Here is a 23564-nt window from a genome sequence, read left to right as displayed (position 1 = left end):
ATCATGGAGAAATGTTTTGTCCTGTTTTATACATGCTAAAATGTCTTCATCCAGAGTGATAATGGCCTTATGAAAATTATAGTAAACAAAAGCTATGACACAGAACATCTTTCTTTTGCTCTGGACAGCTATAAAATGTTAGGCACAGGGGATAATGAGCTTGCTGTGTAGTTGTCAATAATGGCATATCACTGAGTAGAGGGAGTAGGTGTGCCTTCAGATGTGTCCCCATTTAGCAAACAGGTGAACTCTGGACATCAAGACTGTTTAAATCTGAACTGACTTCTCTGGGATTTCAGTCATCCTCCATCATCCTGTAAAAGCCTCTACCAGGTGAACTACTCAAGTGAACAGTTAAACATCATCAAGAAGACTTTCTAAAGTTGAGGTAAACTTACATCCAGTAAAATTCATGAGTTTTCATTCTAAGCTCAATAATTTTTTGGAAATGTAATCACCTGTATGAGCACTACCCTTATCAAGGCATATTAGTTTACATCACTCTAAAGAGTTCTTGGTGCTCTTTCCCAGTTAATACCATTACAACCAGCACTACCCAAGGTAACCACTGTCAAGGTTTTATCATTCTATATTAGTTTTGCCTGACTTAGAATTTTGCATAAGTGGAATCATACAGTGTGTACTCTTGTGTCTGCTTTCTTCCACTCAACATAGTGTTTCTGAGATTCATCTATTTTGTTTTGTCTGTCATTCTGTGTAATATCACATTGTATGAAAACTATAACTGGTTTATCCTTTTTCTTGTTAATGGACACTTGGGTTCTTTCCCACTTTGAGTTCCTATGGATAAAGATGCTGTAAACATTCTTGTGAACCTATGCACTCATTTGTGTTGGCTATATACTAAGATTGGAGTTGCTGGGTTATAGTGTAGGCATATATTTGACCTTAGTAGAAACTGCCAAAGAGTTTTTTTAAATGGCCATACCATTTTATACTCCCTTTTACACAATATATGGGAGTTTCAGTTGCTGCATATTCTCACCAAAATTAGCATTGTCTGTCTTTTTTTTAAGTTTAGCCATTCTGTTGGGTGTATAGTTGTATCTTACTGCATCATAGTTTTCATCTCCCTGCTGAGTAATGTGATGTTAAATTTCACATGTAAACATATTAAAAAAATAATAACAATAGCAAAAAACATATGGATAAACCTAGGGAAAGGAGAGGAAAATTAATTTTTATTGAGTTATTGTGGCTAGAAACCATGATGCATGATTTATATCTTGTCATTTAATCTTTAATGAGGTATTATTATCTCCAGTTTTCAGGCAAGGAATTTATGATTAAAAGACATTAAATAAAGCAGGGATAGTTATAATATTAATTACTTTGCAATGTAGTTGGAAGAAATAAATGAATCATACACATTATACACATTGTGTTGTATACTCTCAAGTACTGAGAATAGTGCTTGGCATATGAGAGGCACTCAGTATGTTTTTGCTGTTTTGAAACATAGTGCTACAAATTGTAAATAACAACCAATTAGTTTGTGGTTTTTAAGGAAAGTCAGGATGTGGTAGGCTATAGATCTACCCATCTGAAGTCAACATGAGGAAGTTTCATACAGTGTTGGCTGTACCACTAGGGATGTCTCAGAATTAGTAGTGATGGTCACCCTTGAAGAGTTGCTAAATGGGTCTGATTATTCTGAGCTATAGTTATTCCACGCAGCTTGGTTTGGATGGAGAGTGTCCACGTTTCAGGAAGAGGGCATAGGATGTCATTAGTTGAGTGATGTAGTCACTGCTTCCACCAAACTTGTCAGGTGCCTCCTACACATCAGATGTCATACTGAGTGCTGGAAATACAAACTTGTATAGTGATTATAGTTACATTTCATGGAGCTGAAGAGAAGAAAAGACTATCTTTCTGAGTGTACTCTATTTTCCCAGCCCATCACATCTAGTTCCTTAATCAGTTACATTTAGACCATGTCAGGTGCTTTTGAAGACTTAACAGCTTCCAGGACTCTGCAGTTAGAAAGATCTTTGTGTTTGGGGCAGGCTTTTGTTTTTGGTTTTGTTTTTAGTTTGTTTTGAGGTCCCTGTAAATAAATATCAAAGATTACAGTGACACAAATGACTGTGCCAGCATTTCATAATTTTTTATTCAACTTTGACTTCTGAAATCTCACTTTATTTGGAAGCCTTCTCAAATAACCATATTTTGACCTCAGCAGCTTAAAAGACTAGTTTTCATAGGATACTCAGGTGATAAGAGAGAAGATACTCAGCAGTTTGTTCTAAGGTTCCTATTTCACTTTTTCTTTTTAGTAATTCTCATTTTGTAATAAAATTTAATAGACGTATTTACATTGGTTACAATCAAGATTCAATGGAAAAAATAATACAAGTGTTTGAGAAAACTTCAAACAGTGCAATTCAGCATGTGATTTATTAGGGATAGGTATTTTTAAATGACCAAAGCTGTTATCCTTTTTACATACTTACATTCTTCTTACATCAAAGAGGATTTGAGGTAATAATATCTTTGCTTAAAACTAAAATCTTCTTTGGCTAGTTTTAAAATTTTTTTAGTTATACCTCAGAATTCTGTTAAAACACAAATATTGGGAGGGGGAGAAATGTCCTAGTTGTCAGAAGGGGCAAAGCATATGTGCTGTTCTCATAATTTCAAGTCAATTCAGTAAATATTGTTGAGCATTTCCTATGTTCCATGCTCCATGCTAAGTGTAAGCAATATGAAGATGAAAATGACATACTCTATACATTCTAGGATCTGAACAACTTACGGGAGAAATCCACGTGAACAATTAACCATAATGCTTTCTAATAAAAAATATAATAGAAAAATGTTCCATGTATTAAAAGAGAACACTGTGCAAAATAAGTAATTTTTCCTGAAGAAAAAGGCATCAAAAATGGGTTATATTGGGCTCATATGAATCTTAAAAGTTGATTTCAACATCTTTTAAGGAGGGCAGGGACATTCCGGGTGGAGAAAATAATATATGGAAAAGCATCGTAGTGTGAGTGAGCATGGCATGTGTGGTGATTTGAAGTTGATCAGTGTAGCTGAGCAAAGTGGGCTGGAGGGAAAAGGAGGCATTGCAGAAGGAACTAGGGCAGGAAATGAGAAGGTATTCATGTGCAGTGTTCAGTAGCTTGGATTTTACATCTGAACTTGTTTCTAAAATGTTCTTAGGGGAAAATGTATTCAACAAATATTCACAGAAATCAGCTGTGTGACAGAGTCTGAACTAGGCACTAGGAATACAGTAATGAATAAAAATTATTTCCCAGCGCTGAGAAATCCGAAGTAGAGCTAGACCGGCATAGAAGTAATGTGGTTGACTCAAGGATAGGTGGTTCTCTTACCTCATGGGATGAGAGTTGGGAGCAGAAGGGAAGGTGCTTGTTTTGCTTTACCTTTGAAAGGACACATTCCACTCACTACCAAGACAAAAATGTTCAGGTTATGAACCAAAAGCTTAATAAATCAGTAATGTCATTTCTGATTTTGCTTTGGCATGGAGGGGATGCTTGAAATACATTTGAAAAGAAAAATTTATACTAGAACTCCACTTTCACAGATTTTGGCTCAAAACACACACATATCCCCCTAAAAAGAAAGCTGGAGTCTTGATTTAATTGCTTCTTATGAAAGGCCCAGAGAGAAAGCTGTTGGGCTTCACAGGCTTTTAACGAGTTTTGTTATCAATAATACAAGAGATGGGTGCTTAAATGTGCCTTTCTCACAGGGGAAATGCTGCCACAGGAGCTAGTGACCTAAATTGTCTTTGAACATCAAACTTCCTAAAGTGAAGAGGACACATCTACCCTTTGGATATTAAACTAGTCACTAAACTGGGTCAGAATGCCTGCAGAGAGTGCATTTACAGTCTTCTCTCTCTCATAGAAAGTAATGTCTTGGACCTTCATTACCGTGAAGAAAATAATTGTATTTCCTATACAAATTGCTTTTGATGGAACAAGTGTTTTACAATATTCATCTTTGACAGTATAGCCCTGCACCAGTTTTTAGATTTTCTTAACTGAGTTTGAACTAATTCCTTGGGAATTACTTATCCCTTGCTACCTGTGTTCTCCACTTTTCTCCTCTATATCTGTCTCAGTTACACATACACACACAATTCAGCCCTCCCTTCAGACATTAGAAACAGTCTTAGCAATTGTTTGAGACTGCTTCAGCAGTTTTCTTACATCAGCACCCTTGGAAGGAGGATGTCAGTGAGGACTAAGAAAAGACGCTTGGGTTGAGCGATTTGGAGGGTTCAGGGTGACTCAGTCAGAATCTATGGCAGGGTGTTCAAGGAGCAAAATACCCACAACCATCTCAAGAGCAGAGACCATACCTTGTTCATGTTTCATTGAACAACACCTACACTGAAGTCACAGATGCTTGTATGTTTCCTGAATGGATTAGTAAATGAACAAGTGGGAAGTAGAGGCAGTGGGTATACTACTTCAAGAAGATAAGCAGTGGAGGAGAGGAAACACATTGAGTTGGCTTCAGGTGGTTACATGGTCCCAAAAGAAAGGTATATTTAGCTTTTAGAAACATGACATAAAGCAAGAAAAGAAAAGATTTAGAATTCAAGCATGATTTAAGAAGAAAAGACGAGTCGGTATCAGAGGCCAGGAGTTTTCCTTGGAGCTGAGAAGTCTTAACAGTGGACACACAATAAATATTTGTTGAATAAATCAATGGGTGAGTAAAGACACTTCATCTTCTAAGACATAAAAAAGGATTGGCTCAAGGTACAAAAATTTTGATGGAGAATAAAAGGAAGTTGGAAACTCTTAAAAGATCTAATCATCTAAGATAATTGTAGTAAAGATTTAGGAAATGATCGCTGTGTGCCAGGTGTCATGTTATGTACTTTACATATATTATTTCATTTAATCCTTACTCATAAGCCTACACTGTGCGTAGTGGGGGGTAGTATTTTGGTCATTTGTAGTTAAGGAAACAAAACTTAACCTTATAGTGATCTGGACATAGGGAACAGTTGTAGCTGAACTAGGACTTGAACTTTGGGACTCTGCCTCCAGAGGTCACTGCTTCCTGATGGTAAGGGAGTGAAGCTGGAGTCTTGAATATCCTTTGCTTTTAATTTTCCAGTGGTTTCTTATTTTCTTACGCTTATGTGGATCTTGCTCTATGGATTATATATTCATTAAGCATGAAGACTTGAATATGAATTTCCTTCATATTCAAGATTTGAATTTCCTTCAGTGGCTAGCAAAATGCTTGGATTCTTGGAGTCAGTTGGCTGCTTGTTAACTGATGTGTTAATCAAAGAAGTTAAAGAAGTTAAAATTTAGGATATGAAACTTAGGAATTGGAAGTCAGAAAGGAATTAATTTTTATAAAACATGATGAAACATAGAAATATACCAGTCCCTTGAAGTGTGGCCAATAAGATCTGAGGCTCTGGTATGTCAGGTAAAATTTCTAAAATAAAGGCACATAAAACTTCTTCCAGTGTTAAAAATAATGGACGAGGCTACAGTGCACTGTCCAGCACATAATAGGCTCAATATACATCAACAGGGATGCAGGATATCATAGGAATTGCTTGGGTCCAAATCTCATCTCAGTCACTAGAAACTTTGGATAAATTACTTAATCTCTTTAAACCTCAGTTTCCTCATCTGTAAAGTAAACAGATGATACCTCCTTCCTAGGGTTGTTATTAACATTAAATAAAGTAATGCACATAAAGCACTTACTTAAGGCTTTACACATAGTAAATGTTCAATAAGTATTAATGATTACTATTTGATGTTGAATGAAGGAAAGGGAGCTTAGAGTCATAAGACAAATATAGCATGGATCTCCTGGAGTCCAAGTTGCATTTTCTATCCTGGCATGTATGTAATGGGTACAGTGGGCTTGCCCCAGGCTTTTTAGGAAAGAACTCATCTAGAGGTACAGTCATACATACGCTTGGATCATTGAAAAGACCCCACACGAGAGAGGAGGGTTGGTTGTGGTATACAGCATTGTACCTACCCTGTGCATTTCAGGAGACAGGGATTATGAATTAAATATAGTGGGGAGATGGGAGAGTTCTTTTCTATAAAGTGCCTGAGATATTGGAAGTAGCAGCTAACATTGCTTTGGCTTCAGTGTCATGGCATGAGGCTTAAGGAATAGGGAACAGCACTTTCCCCCCTCAGCTGAGCAGCCCAGCCTGGTGCCTGCAGCAGCACCACTCTGACAGCTCTGGGAGAGAAGGAAGTAGGGATGCCCAGGGAGGCATGGATATCACTTCCTGAATGGTAGGTCTGGAGGTGGTGACACTTGTGAGATACCATCATAGGTTTCACCTGGCCACTGCAATCTCCAGGGGAGTCCAAGACATCTTTGGATAAGACTTGAGGAGGATTAGAAATCCTTTGGGGGAGGTGGCAAGATGCCCGCGGCTGAGGAGGATGGTGGTGTTGGGGCTGAAGCCGACCGGGAATTAGAAGAGCTTCTGGAAAGTGCTCTTGATGATTTCGATAAGGCCAAACCCTCTCCAGCACCCCGTCCTACCACCACAGCCCCTGATGCTTCGGGGTCCCAGAAGAGATCGCCGGGAGACACTGCCAAAGATGCCCTCTTCACCTCCCAAGAGAAGTTTTTCCAGGAACTGTTTGACAGTGAGCTGGCTTCCCAAGCCACTGCAGAGTTTGAGAAAGCAATGAAGGAGTTGGCTGAGGAAGAGCCCCACCTGGTAGAGCAGTTCCAAAAGCTCTCAGAGGCTGCTGGGAGAGTAGGCAGTGATGCGACTTCCCAACAAGAATTCACTTCTTGCCTAAAGGAGACATTAAGTGGACTAGCCAAGAATGCCACTGACCTTCAGAACTCTGGCATGTCAGAAGAGGAGCTGACCAAGGCCATGGAAGGGCTGGGCATGGACGAAGGAGACGGGGAAGGGACCATCCTCCCCATCATGCAGAGTATCATGCAGAACCTCCTGTCCAAGGATGTGCTGTACCCGTCACTGAAGGAGATCACAGAAAAGTATCCAGAATGGTTGCAGACTCACCGAGAATCTACCTCCAGAGCAGTTTGAAAAATATCAGGAACAACACAGTGTCATGAGCAAAATATTTGAGGCAGAAACCCCCACAGATAGTGAGGCCACTCAAAAGGCTCGTTTTGAGGTGGTGCTGGATCTCATGCAGCAGCTACAGGATTTGGGCCATCCTCCAAAAGAGCTTGCTGGGGAGATGCCTCCTGGCCTCAACTTTGACCTGGATGCCCTCAATCTCTCGGGCCCACCAGGTGCCAATGGCGAACAGTGTCTGATCATGTGAAACACAACATGCTTTCTTCCCTGATTCCCAGCCGTGGGGGAACATCTGGAGTCAGCAGAACCACTGGGAGCTGAGGCAGGAGTGTCGCCTACAGGAGTGGTCTGCCCACTGCCATCTGCCATCCCACCCAAGACTGTGCCATATCAGCTGAGGCTTTCTCTCTGTACTTCTTGGAGTAAGGCCTGTTCTGCAGATCATTTCTGTGAACCCCTTCCATTGTGGTTTCTGCTGCTAGCAAAGGCCCAGCTACCTACCAGGTGAAGGAAGGTGTCCCTTTGGGGGCATGCACCTTCTTTCCTCTCCCAAAATAATGTTATACAGGGCCACACTGAGTTCACTTTTGTACCCAGGGTCTTCGTGCCTTGTCTCTACTCCCTGTCTTGGACCTGGGGAGCAGGGACAGAGTCCTAGGACTCTATATTTCTATAGTTCTCTTGGGCAGCACCTGTGGGAATGAATGGGGAGAAACTTAGCCTGGGCTGGGGGCTTAGGTCTGTCACCACACCCTCTTGCCTTCAGACTGTTCTGAATTCTCTGAAGGGAAAGTAAGTGGGGGGGCTTTTGCATCTAAAAATGCTACTCTTTCACAGTAGGTTGAAAGAGAAGCCCTGGGATTCTCCTCTCTCCAGGTACAGAGTCCTCAATTCCCTGTTCCAGCCTGAGAACTCAAGTAGCTGCCCTGTTCTTTCTATAATGCTATGTGATATGGGTGAACTCAGCCCTTGACCTTCCTTTACCCCCTGCCTCTCATCTCTCTATTTTAAATACCTCTTTATTCCAACCGTTCTCTGAGCCCAAACTGTGACAAAGAAGGGCCCATCCTGTTTCCCCTCATCTAATCCATCCACCACCCTCACTGGCCCCCCTATCTCCCTGGCAAACATATATAATTATAGTGTCAGGTCTAGGAAATGAATTACTGTTCTTCCCCAGATACATTTTGGCTTATTTGAGACATCTGATTCCTTTGAATCCTGTTCATTGATTCAGGGAGGTAGCTTGGGAAAGGGGGGGTGGGATGCAGCCTGGGTCCTTTTTCCTGACTAATAAATATTCTGAGTGAGGGAAAAAAAAAAAAGAAATCCTTTGGTTGTCATTAGAGACAGAGAACTGAGCTAAATTATATCCATACATTTATAACTTCCAGGCCATTGTGGTCAGGGGAATAGGCATTATGTAGAATTCTAGAGCTGAGAAGAATGTAACCGGTCATCTGGTTCAATTTTATCCTTTAATCTGTGGTCCAGAGAGCCTAAGTAATGTTCCCAGGATCACCTGCCATAAGAATCTGTGTAACAAAGTTTGAGTGACGGGGTATTCACCACTGCATATGTCCATTACTTACTAGCATTATGAAAAGTGTGAGTGAGCTGAGTATATATGAGAGTGATTGCATTAAACCAGAAAACACCAGTATGAACAACCAGGCAGCCTGCTTGGTTTGTTTCCCCACATATATCTGCTCCTTTATCTCTCCTTAGCGGTTGCTAGCTAACTGATGATGTGAAAACAGACTTCCTTAACTCCTACACGCTAAATCAATTAGTGTTGAGTTGCCACTCGGTTCACTGAGAACTGTTGATTGTTGATTTCTACCCCGTTGTTTTAGTTGTTGCTTTTATTCTTTTTCATTACTTTTTGGTTTGGGATTGTGTTAGTAGAGTGAGGACATCTGCATGATCCGTGGCCCTATTAAAGGGGCTAATAGGAGTTAAGTAAACATATTACAGATATTCCAGTGTTGACTACAGAGCGATCATTACACAATGAAACGCTCATGGCCTGAGCACAAATCAAAGAGGCCATGCTGGTATTGGGTGAATTTTTGCATTTTCTTTTCTTCCTCTTTATAGAAGAATGCTCATGAGAGTCCTGGATGGTTTGAGGAGCTATCTTCTCTGCATCTTTCCCTTCCTGGACTGATTTAATCATATGCCCCTTCCTTTCCCTTCATCTCTAACTTCATGCCATCTGTGATACTTGGCAGCTGCTGGTATATCCAGAATACTCCTTGGCCCCAGCATCTGTTGGTTTGGATGAAGCTGGAAGTATTTTATCTATCAGTAATGTCTTTCAAAACCATAAATGGTTATTTTGTCACCTGTTATGTTGGGATAATCATTTCCTTTATATATGGCACCTTTGGACACTTTGACCTCTTTTCCTTTTAGGCCCTAAAATGCAGAGGCACACAAGCTTGAATAATGGGAAATTTGATTTTCCTATGGGGTGTATATTTGCTTCTAGGAGATATTCAGTGGTGGCATTGAGAATAAAGAGAATACAGCGTTAGAAGAGTCAGAAAGTTCTCCGTGGTGTTTTTTAAGCTCAGAAAAGTTTGGAACCAAGAAACTAAAAAGTATATATATATAAATTTATTTTGTGTCCATAATACTAAGTATAAACAAATACCATACAGACATACAAATTAAACATACCCTCATTTACACCATGTATACATTTGTATACGTATGTGGCTGTGTGTACAAAAAGTGTTGGCCAGTTGTATATGTATGTATATCTGAAAGTGTTCATAATATTACTATATGACAGAATTACAGAAAATTTATATTTTCTTATATATTTTCTGGGTTTTTCAAATTTTTAAATGAGCTTGGAGGCCTTTTATAAAAAGGAACAACCAAACATTGTAAAGCAAATCCATGCTTGGAGTCTTTTTGACAGCACACCATAAAAGCTGCCAGAGTCAGGAAGGACATAGAAATTGCAAATGTTCCCTGGGCTCTGGCCAAATAGGTCACAGGAGTTGGTCCCCACCCCCCATCCCCACTCCCATCTCCTTCTTTGAGGTCCCAGCTGTTTTGAGACAAAACGATATATGTGATCAGTGAGGTGACTCAGATGGTATAACCAAACATTACTCCAGCCTCTCTTCTAGAGACAAAGTCTGATTATGTTTAAATTCTAAATTTGTATTTCCTCTCTAATAGTTCCAGAGAGTTCACTCACAGAAACTCCAGAAACAAATTAAGTTGACCACCAGCTGATTTGAAATTTAGCATTTAGTTATGAAGGACTGTTCTTTTTACAGATAATGATTGCAGCACTCCAGGTAAATAAAATCTGCCACTGCCATTGTGGGTTCCTGTACTCCTTCTCCATTTTATTTAATCGGGTGTGTGTGCACACAGGGGGGTCCAACAATCAGTGGGAGATCCTGCAAGCTTCTCATCTACTGGGTCCCGTTTTCACTCTTAACCTCTGGAAGAGTTCCATAGAGCCCAGAGGTAATGTAGTATGTAGTCTTTGCTTTTTCACAGGTTTCCTGACTGAGGTTCTGCTAATGATTTTCAGTTAGAAATTTGACCATGGATATGACTGTTGTCTTCCTTTAGATCCTAGCAGGGTAGTTCCATCAATTTTTAGTAAAGAAAGAGAAAAGCAATTATATCTAAAAATCAATTGCAATAAGAGTTTACCACACTCTGATGTTTTGATTCTGATAGAAGCATAGCATTTATAACATTATTTGGAATTTACATTTTTTTTCAAACCACCGATCTATTTTTAGATTGGAGCAAATGAACTTATTTTTGAAACATTAACTTGACTTAAAATCAGATTTGGTCCTCCAGAATCAAGAAAGCTAATCTTGGAAAGTTATCCTGCTTGGATAAATACCTTTTTTAAAACTCTTAACTGGATAAAGCCATGGTGGTCTCCAGAAAAGAAAAACATAGGCCCACTTTAATTTTTATGACTGATCTATCTGAAAATGGAAGAGGAGAATTGTAATTCCTTGAGAAGTTATGCTAATGAAAATCTCAGGTGTCCATTCCATATCTCTGGCAGCTGTCTAAGTGAGCAGTGAAAATATCCTCATAACTATTAGAAGAGAATAAACTTAAATGGAAAATTCTCATTCTCCTGCATTGGGAGAGTTACTTTTGTCTTCTGCTTGTTTTAATTTGTGGTTAAGAACTTATAAGAAACAGTCCAAGAACATAAATAAAGTGTTCTCCCTTCGTGCCCCACATCACACCTCCCTCCAATTCCATGTTCTTTTATGAGAGAAGAAAAAGAAGGGAATCTGGAAAATGGTTCTATCTCTTATACACGATGATGGAGTCAGTTTGACCCCTTCTGTACTCATTTAATAAGCAAATCTTTTGTTAGTGAAAATAGGAGAGTTTTTGTTCACATGAATTTTAACAGCCAAATGTAATCAGAAACTCAGTCCAAGAAGCAAAAAAGGAAAAAGTAATATGTCCTTTGAGCCCTACTCCAGATAAAAGCCAAGGCATTTCCCAGGGCTTGGATTACAGTCCATTTTGTAGATTCTCATCTGTAGGGATGATATAGTTCCTCTTTTGAATATGGAGTAGTTGTTTTGGATGAAGTATGCTAAGAGAACTTAGGACCTTCCTGGCTGGAGCTGTGAGTACTTCCGAAACTTGAGAGTTTTATGGCTGTCCTTTTCCTGGTCCTCCCTGTAAACCCTGACTATATCCATTGAGATCAATGTTACATTACTGAGTTGCAAGTCTATGTTCTATTCTGAGGATGGATTTTTCTCTCTTTTTTTTTTTGAAATATAGTTGATTTACAGTGTTGCGTTAATTTCTGGTGTACACCAAAGTGGTTCAGTTATATATATATATATATATATATATATATATATATATATATATATGTACACTCACACACACACACATATTCTTTTTTATATTCTTTTCCATTATGGTTTATCACCAGATACTGAATATAGTTCCCTGTGCTATACAGAAAGACCTTGTTGTTTATCCATTCTACATATAATAGTTTGCACCTCCTAACCCCAACCTCCCACTCCATCCCTTCCCCACCTCCCTTCCCCCTTGGAAACAACATGTCTCTTCTCTATGCCTATGAGTTTGCTTCTGTTTCATAGATAAGTTCATTTGTGTCATATTTTAGTTTCCACATATAAGTGATATATGGTGTTTGTCTTTCTCTTTCTACTTTCCTTCACTTAGTGTGATAATCTCTAGGTTCATCCATGTTGCTGCAAATGGCATTATTTCATTCCTTTTTATGGCTGAGTAGTATTCCATTGTATATATATATATATATATCACATCTTCTTTATGAGGATGGATTTTTTTTTCTTTAACAATATATATAATTAAACCAGAGGCAAAGTTTGATTTTTAGAATGTGCCTTGATAGCAACACCTAATGTATCACAGAACAATTACTGTATGACAGGCATGGTGCTTACTACCTTTCATACATTTATCTTTCTCATTTTCCCAGCACACCTGTGACAAAAGATCGTTCTTTCTGCATACAGCTTAGAGCATTAGATATCATGCTGCTAGGAAATGGTAGCTGATGTTTGAACCTGGTCTGTGCTGTTAACTACTAACTGATTTCCTCCTATTATATTCCTCTTGCTTTGCTCTTCTGTCTCTTCCATGAAATACTATGGGTTCTCTAAAAAAATAAAGCATAATACTTAGAAATGGAAGAGAAGTAGAGAAGCAGTCAAGCTAATAAAATGAGAATATGCAGGCCTGGAAGAAGATGCAATTTTCCAGTCTTAAATGTCTGTCAGAGATGCTTTATACAACAATAAGAACCTTGTCTATTTTTTTTTTTTCATTCTTGCATCCCTAGCACCTAGTACAGTGCTTGGCAAATGGAGGCAACCAAATATTTTTAAATAAATTAATGTTTATATTAAATTTATCACAACGTTTAATGTAAAAGATACATTATAATAACATTCAAGGAGCCAAGGACATTGATTTTATCAATTCAAATAAATGCTTCTGTATTGGTGTTAAAGATTCAGAAATTTAGAATCAGGGCAGAAGTAGAAAACTTATTTTGCCCTTGTTATTCTTAAGTCAGTATTACAGTCTTAAGAAATATACTGACATTATTTGTGGATAACTTCCTAATCAGATCCTGAAATTTCAAATTGAGTCTATTTTATAATTTATAAAATGTTAAGGGAAAGCAGAAAAGTCTATACTTGGTAAGTGAAGAAGTTAGTCTTAGTTCCATTAGGGGAACAAATTTGTGAGAAATCACATTGAAATTTAAATAAATCCATTATCTCCTTATGTTTATCGTGAAGATAGATAATCAGTGTTATTTTATTTTCTATAATTTAAAAAGCTTGCTCAGGTTGCTTCACTGCACAGCTCCAGGGGGCACCATTCCCAGTGCAGTGAATCTATGTGAATGGTGCTCTGGGCTAAAGGGGTGCTGTAGTTTCACAGCCATTGGCAGCCCTGCCATTCCTTCTGTCCATATAGATGATTTAGGCCTAACCTAAATAGATTCCTATTTGCAAAAACAGTCCATTTGTCCAGGGATCTTTTTCATATTTGTGTGATGTGATAGTTTATTTTAGCATTTTTTGAATACCTGTGTCAAATTTTGGGCTAGAACCTTGCAGATAAGTAGGACATGATCTCTAAAAGAGATTTACCATCTGTCAGAATGAAAAATACTAAACTGATGTGATAGTATCTTTATCTACAGATAGACGTGATTGATGGTTAAGTGGTACAGATACAGAGGTATAGATGTATAGAGATATACATAATACATGCTTATGCTTGGATAGCTACAAATCAAGGTTATTATGATATTTTAAAATTGGGTAATCCACACAAAATTCTTTATCCCTCAGATACATCCTTGCCGTTTGCATTAGCCAAAACTCCCTCTTCCCAGGGGCTTTCTAGTACTAGAAAATGCTTGGAAATTGGCCTTTTTCTAGGGTTTATATCCTTGATTTTCTTTAGCAGTACATGTAACGAGTGATTTCATTTGTATCAGTTGTGGCTCTTTGTGAGCTGAAAATCACAGAAAATGCAATGCCAACCAGTTTAAAGCACAAAGTAAATTTTTTGGGTCTTGTAACTGAAAATCCAAGGAGCTATTTGGCTTCATGTAGACAGCGTTGCTAGTATTTGGTTTCCCTTGTTCCATCTTTTATTACACTTACTCTGGGTTGTTTCCATTCTCTTGTGGCTCAAGATGGCGGCAACAATTCTGGACTTAATGTGATCATGTTTCAAAGGCTGTGATCAGACCCTATGGCAAATCCAAACCAACCATTGTTGCGAGGGGAGTGTGATGCTCTGACCAGCTTACACCTACATTACACGCTCCAACCCTGAACTGGGGTGGATTCTCCAGCTGAAGACTAGTGACTGAGACTCAGAGAGAGGGGTGGTTCCTCAGAAGTTTGAGTTTCAGTTACCAGAAGTGGGGTGAAAGGAATTCTGGAACAACAGATGTCAGTCACACAGGCCACAAAGAGAAAATTGACCTTCTTTATCTATCCTTTACCACAATCAACACAAGGTTTGTAATAAAAGCTGCCAAGTATGCTAAAGAATGAGATGTCCCGTCTACAAGGGAATGGCAAGCATAGCATTTTTAAGTTTTGATATTTCAAGGTGTTTCTTATCAAGCCAGAGTCAAAAGGTAGGGTCAACAGCCATGAAGCAAAAATTTATTTAGAAAGTAAAAAGGGACAGTAAATTTTTATGACTTGTTAAAAGAAAGAGGTGAGGGAGTGTTAAAAAATTCCTACTATATATAGATATAAATCAATAATTTGAAAGTTTTACTGGAGCTTTTAAAATCATTGCACAGTTAGGTACTGTAATACTAACAGTACCTAACACTACATGCCTGACATTATGCTAAATACTTTTAATCCTCACTTAATCTTCTCAGGAATCCCATAAAGTAGGTAAGTATCCTCATTTTACAAATGAAGATGCTTAGGCTTGGCGAAGTTAAATAACTTGTCTAAGATCACAGAGTGAGTGTAGTGAAGCCAGCCCTAAAATTTGGTGCAGTTTGAGACATAATAACTTAACCTGTGCCTTCAACCCCTTCTAACAGAAACAACCCATAGCAAGAAAAGCCTGCTTTCTGTACTGCTCAGGGCAAACAGGAAGAGCAGTGTAGCAGCCTGGGAAGCATATTTTAGAGGAGACCTTCCTAAACATGAAGGCATGGTATAGAAGATGGCCAAGATGGTGATGATTCTGGAAATTGGCGGATGAGAAGGTTCATATCGAGGAAAAAGGACATGATGACTTTGCCTCTGTCTTCGTTCAGGCTGTTATAACAAATTACCATAGACTAGGAGACCTAAATAACAGATGTTTATTTCTTACAATTCTAAAGGCTAGAGGTCTGAGGTCAGGGTGCCAGCAGAGTTCTGGTGAGGATCCTTTTCCTGGTTCCCAGATGGCTGTCCTTTCTCTGTGTCCTCACATGGTAGAGAGCAGAGAGAGAGGAAGCAAGCTCTCTCATGTCTCTTCATATAAGGGCACTGATCCCATCATGACGGCTTCACTCTCATGACCTAATAACCTCCCAAAGACGCCATCATCTCCAAATACTCTCACGTTGGGATTAGTGTTTTAACATATGAATTTTGGGGATACACATTCAGCTTGTACCATTCTGCTTGTGAGAACTGGCTCGCAGATATGGAATTATACTTACCCTGCATAGAATGGTTGTTGGATGTTTCAGAAAGACAGTTTGCAGATAAGGTAAGACTTCTTAGCAGTTACCCATTGGCATATTCTGTTACTTCTGTCTACACTGCTTCTCCATTCTCTTTACATGTCTAAATACAACCCATCCTTGAAAGCTTAAAATGCCATTTATTCCACAATACCTTGCTTGATTGCCTTTACCACTGCCATCAAGTGAGGTATCTCCTTCCAGTAACTCCCAGAGCACTAAAACACTTGCCTTAGGACCTTGTGCTGTGCTTTATTAATGTAGAGATCTTATCTTTGACTTTAGCCTTAAGTTCTTTGAGGACGAGTGCTTTGCCAGCTTTATCCATGAACCTTTCTAGAGTGCCCCATTTGGCCTTGCACACAGCAGATGCTCAGGACACCTCCTGAGATGGCCTGGCTGGTGAGATGGGAGCTCCTGTTCCTAATCATCTTCAACAGAGTGCTGAAGACAGTGATTACGGGGATAAATTCCTGCATTAAGTGGAAGGCACATGAAACGACTTCCAAGACCTCATTTATTCTAATATTCTATGATTTTTATGGCATAATTTTACACTTATTTTTTATTTTTTTTCACATCACTGTTGAAACATGACTTTATGCATCTGACAACAAAAAAAATCATAAATATATTTCTGGCTCTTAAGTATCTAGATGTCTCTAGCTAGACAGAAATATTTTCAGGTCATATCAATATAAAGGAAGATACAGATAACATAGCCATAGACTGTTACTTTTATCTACCCCTAAGTAGATCTGTACAAGTTATATGGAGCTATAAATGCTATGTTAAGAAAAGTATGTATTGTATTTATGTATTCTTTATTTTTTTGCTGTGTTGGGTCTTTGTTTCTGTGTGAGGGCTTTCTCTAGTTGTGGCGAGCGGGGGCCACTCTTCATCACGGTGCGCGGGCCTCTCACTATCGCGGCCTCTCTTGTTGCGGAGCACAGGCTCCAGACGCGCAGGCTCAGTAGTTGCGGCTCACGGGCCTAGTTGCTCCGCGGCATGTGGGATCCTCCCAGACCAGGGCTTGAACCCACGTCCCCTGCATTAGCAGGCAGATTCTCAACCACTGTGCCACCAGGGAAGCCCTGTATTTATGTATTCTTGCATGTATGCTATATCCGTGTATAGCATGTTTAGAGTTATAAAACCGTTCTGAAAAAATCATTTCATTTTATAGTTATATAGAAACTATATATACCTATAAGCAAATGTTTGTATATATAACATATATAACCATACATACATACATTATATATGTATACATGTATATATACAATGCATATGTTTTTTTTTTTTTTTTGCGGTACGTGGGCCTCTCGCTGTTGTGGCCTCTCCTGTTGCGGAGCACAGGCTCCGGACATGCAGGCTCAGCGGCCATGGCTCACGGGCCCAGCCGCTCCGCGGCATGTGGAATCTTCCCAGACCGGGGCACGAACCCGTGTCCCCTGCATCGGCAGGCGGACTCTCAACCACTGCGCCACCAGGGAAGCCCAATGCATATGTGTATTATCCACACACGTATACACACTTACAGTGATGTATAAACTTGCCTTGATATTTGAGGTTGCCTTTTACCCTGGAAGGCAGCTGAAATAGTGCCGGGATTATTTTTCAGAAAGGATGAACTAGAGAAAGGAGAGAACAGTATATCAGCAGCTGTCTCCTTCCCCCTCAAGTTTCCATTACACCTTCTTCCCACTTTCTTTCCACCTCTCTACTTACAAATCTTATCATCTGGTCTCAGTGTACTAGTGCAAATAACAAGTTTGAATGGAGTGAGTTCCAAAATCAAAAGAGCATAAAGAATCTTTCAAAGAGAGGAAAGTTGTGTGAAGTGGTGTTGTGGATATTTAGTGCCTTGCCAACAACCACATACCAATTATGTTACCTTGGGCTAGGTGAAAATGAGGAGACCTCATTACGCCTTGCAAATTCTTCTACTTATACCTACAAGTGTCACTTGGCTTTCTGGTTAGCACAGAAAATTTTGGACTTTCTGAAATTACGTAATGGTAGTCAGCTTGAGTCTAGAACAAGAGGAAAACATTGTTGATATATTTGGAAACATTTCGATAACCATATATATACAGTTTAGTTTGTATAATAAGCTATAATTAGATTATATCTATATATTATGTTGCCTTCCAAAGATATTTTATATCGGTCTTTAAAATATGATATAATAGATTTTGGGGTATATAAAACCCATTCAGAATTCCATATATTTCTGTTCTTACTTCGTAGGGTGAAGTTCCTCCCTTGCTTTCTAAAGGTCCCACTCAGAATCTGTTTGAACAGCTTCTATCCTGAAATCCATTTTCTCTTTCCAGCTATAACCAAATGTTCTGTCTTCGGTATAACATGGGTTCATAAATGCTTCTCTCCACCAACACTTGTCTCAAGCTACTTTTCTTCCACAATTGACTATGGAGTCACTGTAACCTGATAGGTATAACTGTATCTCATTGTTGACAGGAGCTTACTGAAGAACATGTTTTGGTCTTATTTTATTTCTAGCAACTAGTCCAATCTCAAGCATAATGGAGACACATAGTAACCTCTTGATTAAAGAATGAATAACAGTATAAATGTTAAGGCAGATCTACTGCCATAGGTGCAATTGCTTTCTGGCAACATTTAAATCCAAAGAACATCGTGTCCTAAAGAAAATGTGATATACATGCATATATATACATAATGGAAAAAAAAGATGAAATCTTGCCATTTGTGGCAACTTGGATAGACCTTGAGGGTATTAAGCTAAGTGAAGTAAGTGGAGAAAGACAAATACCATATGATTTCACTCACATGTAGAATATAATAAACATAAATATAATAAACAAATAAAACAAAAACAAACACATAGATACAGAAAATAGAGTAGTGGTTACCAGCAGGGAGGCAAGGTGGGGGAAAGGTGAAATGGGTAAAGGGCGTCAACCCTATGGTGATGGATGAAAACTAAACCTTCAGTGGTGAACATGCTGTAGTGTATACAGAAGTTGAAATATAATGTTGTACACGTGGAACTTAGATAATCTTAGAAACCAATGTTACCTCGATTTAAAAAAAAGGAACAGCATGTCTATATTTCTTTGAGCTTTTCAAATATTTGAGCTTCCAATACTTATTTGCTTTGTATTTATGCGGTTTGTAATTTTCAAAATACAATTAGTCCATGTACTCACCCTGAAGTCATTTATTAGTTATAAGTGTTTTCCTAGTCTTCATACCCAGTAGAATTGGCCTAAACATGCAACAGCCTATGTTTAAAATCTACTTTGCTGATTAAAAGAAGGAAATGAGCTTGTACTTGCTTGCTTGCTCTCTTCCAAAGCTTATTAATCCATGTACACTTATTTTTTTTTTTTTTTTTTTTTTCTTTTTGCGGTATGCGGGCCTCTCACTGTTGTGGCCTCTCCCGTTGCGGAGCACAGGCTCCAGACGCGCAGGCCCAGAGGCCATGGCTCACGGGCCCAGCCGCTCCGCGGCATATGGGATCCTCCCAGACCGGGGCACGAACCCGTATCCCCTGCATCGGCAGGCGGACTCTCAACCACTGCGCCACCAGGGAGGCCCCATGTACACTTATTTTACTAAAGAATGTACCCAGTCATGCAGTGAAGTGCAAATATATTGAGTTCTCACCATGTGCTGGATTCTGTGGGAGTACAGAGACAAATAAAATGGACACTTCCCTCCAGGAGTCTAAATGGTATTTGCAGAACAGATATAACTGTAAATAATGTTTTTTTATAAAGGATCCCTGAGATACATGCTCTCTCAATGTTGTGAACAGAAAGAGGGGTAGAGCAAGGAAGGACAAAATTAATTGCTATGGGTGGGATCTGAAAAGGCCTTTCTGAGGAAGGGGCATTTGAATCAAGCTTTGAAGTTCATGATATAAACATTGTACAGTATAAGCAGTCTGAAGGAAACTTCCAAGAGGAAGAAATGTCTTGGTCAGAAGGCTGGAAGCAGCAAGGTTAAAAGCTATTCTTTGGCACAGATGGGATATAGGAGTGAAGATGGGGTATCAGATAAGACTGGAAAGTCAGATTTGGGTCAAAAGTTCTTGGTAAGAGGTGAGGATCTTGCTTTAATTTACCAGGCAGCAGGGAGAAAATGAAAGTTTTTAAGGCAAAGAAAAGAAGAGACAAACTGTGATGTTTAAAAGTTTTCAAGAATCAGAGGCATCAAAGCCAGTGGCCAGAGAATTTATAAGTAGGAGGAAACTTGATAATCTTCATAAGGAAATAAAATGCCCAGACATTACTCTCCTCTTCTCAAATAAGTGCTGGTACCAGGGCAAAGCATGTGAGGTGAGTAGGGTGTACATTTATAGGAGGCACTCATTCTTAGGACTGTGAAAGTACATGAAATTGTACCTCTCTCACATTAAACTAGTTCTGACACTGCCTGGAATATTAAATTGGCATTACTGTAAAAGATACTCCTGACATTTCCTATGAGAACTCGCTTCCTATGAGTACTCTCAAAGTGGTCTACTGGATTCTTTCCTTGGGCCACCATTTTCAGTTTCTGTAAGGGGAGAGGAAGGCTAATTCACATAGAAAAGTTGCACTGCAATGAGATATTACACTGAACCAGGCCAATTAGAAGAAGAAGGTGTTACCTCCATGAGCCTGAAGCTCCCATTTATCCTGACAGGATATGCATAATGACTCCCAGGTCTTTTCATTTTGACCTCTTTAATTTAGATTCTCAGTCTGAGGTGGAGAAAAGCACATCGACTGAATGGTGAGAAGCACCAAACTCTGAGCCATGAATTTGTGTCAGTGGTCCATTATGATAATCCAGACTTTCTGCCCATTTTTAAGGTTGCTGAGAAGAGGAGGAAAAAAATTAGAATGAATCTCTTCTTTTTTAAAACCAAGAAGTAGGTGACACAGAACATTTGCTCATTTGTGGCCAAGATCCCTTCATGTTACTGCTTGTTCATTATTGATTGCCTGTGTGATGCCTTGTACAATCATAGGTTCTTAGAGCAGTTTTCATTTTATAAATATACTGTGTGGTCCATTGTTAAAATTAGTGTATACTACATATGACTATCCATTCTACAGTCAGTCAGCCTGTTTCTTACCCATGAGAAACAAAGGAGATATTCAGGAAGCACCTAGCACAACATTGGCACATTGTAGGTCCTCAGTCAAATACTGGCTCATTTTCTTCCCCTCTCTTCAAAAATCTCCTTCCTCTGTAGAATCACTCTCTCCCCCACAGACTGGGCCCACATCACTCAACTTCAAGATTCCACTGCTAAGATAATTTTTCTAAAGTATTATTTGAATATCCTATGCCCGGCAATTAATTGATTGGTTTAATATATTGTACCCCACCACTTAGAAGGAAAGTTGGTTTAAAAAACAATATATATATATATATACACACACACTCACACGTACATATATACACATACACATGCATGCCCTTTAATGTACAAGTCTGCTGAGTCCAAAAACAACACATAGTATGTAAAGTCATAGTCATTAAAAACAGGACTACATTAACTTTTTTTATATACGTTCCCATCCATCAAAAAAAGTGCGGTGTGCAGAGAGCATTGTGATGTTTACAACTTCAGAATACGTAGCTCTTAAGATTGGCTCATCCAGTAAGATTCAGAGAGATGCAGGATGCAGAATGGGAAAGAGCATGGGCTTTAAATCAGTAAGGCTTGGGTTTAAATCTCCTATCTACCAGCCCTGTGACCTTAAACAGGTGGCTTACCGTTCTGAATATTTGTTTAAGATATTAAATTGCCCCCCTGCAATTCTATAAGTATTAGATGAGATGATATATGTAAATCATCCAGTGTAGTTTCTGATCCATGGTTGACACTCAATAAGTGGTAACAATAAATGACATTGATTACAGTTTTAGGAAATTATTTCTGTCTCACACAATCACTCAGCCACTTCAATCCATGTATATTCTAAGGGATTTACTTGGAATTCACTCATACCTCCTTTATGTGTTCGATGGATTCTATGAAATTCAGTACCTGTCATATCATCCAAATGAAGGCTGTTCTTTGGAACACATACATAGAGTTATTTGAAAGATTTCCCTATTCAGGACAAGCTAGACATCTCCGTATGAAATCTTCATGTAAAGAATTTTTTCAGATTGTCTTCTAAGATGTTATCTGTCCTGTTCCTGCCTTTTCGATTCCTTCCTGCTATCCCCAAATCTTGTAAAACAGAAGTAAAATTTAGTACCTTACTGTGTTTTTATATGACTCTTCTTGCCTTTACTACCACAGAGATACTCTTCTTGTTAAACCCACTCTCAATGGTTACATTATTAACCTTTGACTTCTTTTCCCTGACACAGATAATTTTAATTCCAGTAACAACCTGTTCTTTCTTCCTTGATTTGACAAGGTATCAGGCCATGTAAGATCACGTAATCCACTAAGAATCATAGACCATTAGAGCTGGAAGGCATTTTATAGAGCACCTAGTTCACTTTGTTCTTTATATACAGGATAAAAGGGAAGTTCTGAGAAGTTAAGGTACCTTGTGAACTATCATTCAATGTCTGAGATTTATGTCTTGAAACCAAACAAAGATTCTCTTTAATTACCTGGAATGAAATTAGAACATGGCTCTAACATACGCTATGGTCATCCTCTCTTTGTTCCTTGTCTTGGTAGGTATTACATGAGAAGACATGATAGAACAGTAAAATTATGCAGCCTTGTTATTAAGGTAACATTCCATCGATGTCAGGAAAATTGGCATCATTTGAATGGTTTCCTAACTTATTTTCGACATCAACTATTTGGCAGTCTGTACATATACTATTAGGAGCGAGCATTCATAGATCCAAAGCAACCAAATGATCATCAGTAAACACCAAGGGAATTTTCCTTAGCATATTCGATATATTTCTGTGATCCTTGAGATTGGCGCTGGGATTAGTTGAGAGTATACAACTGTTAACACACAGTTAACTATATTGGTATTTCAGGAACACTGTCTGTTACATGTAAAACATTCATAGCCTGATAGATGCACTTTTTCTGCATTCTTTCCAATAGGATTTATTTTAAAACATCTGTTGATGTTGTTACATCTGTGCAGACATAAGATTCTGCTAGGAGAAAAATTAAAAGATTGGTGGGTAGGCAGATGTGGTTGTTATCTTACTCAGAATCATCTGAAATTATAACTCCAATAAGTCAGTGTGGTAGTACAGCTAAAGGAAGAGCCAGAATGTAAGACAGATGTTTACACTTTTGTTAGAACTGCTTGATACCAAATCAAGACTCTGAGTTTGGAAAAACCATTGGTAATCATTTCAGAAATAGCTTACAAAGCATGTAGTTAAACTAAGTCTCTTATTTCTAAGTGCTCCTGTGTGTGTGTGTGTGTGTTTGTGTGTGTGTGTTTGTGTGTGTGTTTTCAAATAACAATGACGTAAGGCATTTTCATCTAGATATTCCACCAAAGATCCTTCTTAACAAAAGTTCTTATGTTAAGCTCACGGTTCTTTCTTAGCAATGCCATACAAATTTTCAATAAAGGACTTTTGTCTTGGCACCTTACGAATCTTTCCTGGATTATCCTGAGTCCCTCAAAAACTTGCCTTGTTTGAACCCTTATATTTAACACTGGTGAAGCAGTTTTATGTGTTGAGTACTGTTCTAAGCATTTAATCCTTCCAACAGTTACTAGAGAAGTTATTCTAATTATC

At 38.7% G+C, this 23564-nt stretch overlaps 2 protein-coding genes across 22 annotated transcripts in view; both read left to right on the top strand.

Annotated features, from left to right (window-relative positions):
* TRPM3 (transient receptor potential cation channel subfamily M member 3) overlaps positions 1-23564 on the top strand; it is a gene marked incomplete at its 5' end in the record, with an annotated part of 811488 nt that overhangs the window by 316478 nt on the left and 471446 nt on the right. The window lies entirely within an intron of this gene.
* Positions 6428-8380, top strand: LOC308619046 (peroxisomal biogenesis factor 19-like). The gene is given in 2 exon segments (XM_081237537.1): positions 6428-7056; positions 7058-8380. Coding segments are annotated over 2 exon segments (888 nt in total). The 5' UTR covers positions 6428-6430; the 3' UTR covers positions 7320-8380.

Source organism: Mesoplodon bidens (assembly GCF_964165515.1).
Source record: "Mesoplodon bidens genome assembly, chromosome: 6".
In the NCBI taxonomy this organism is placed as follows: Eukaryota; Metazoa; Chordata; class Mammalia; order Artiodactyla; family Ziphiidae; genus Mesoplodon; species Mesoplodon bidens.
The sequence above is the reverse complement of the archived record's forward strand: the minus strand, read 5'-3'. Positions and strand labels throughout refer to the sequence as shown.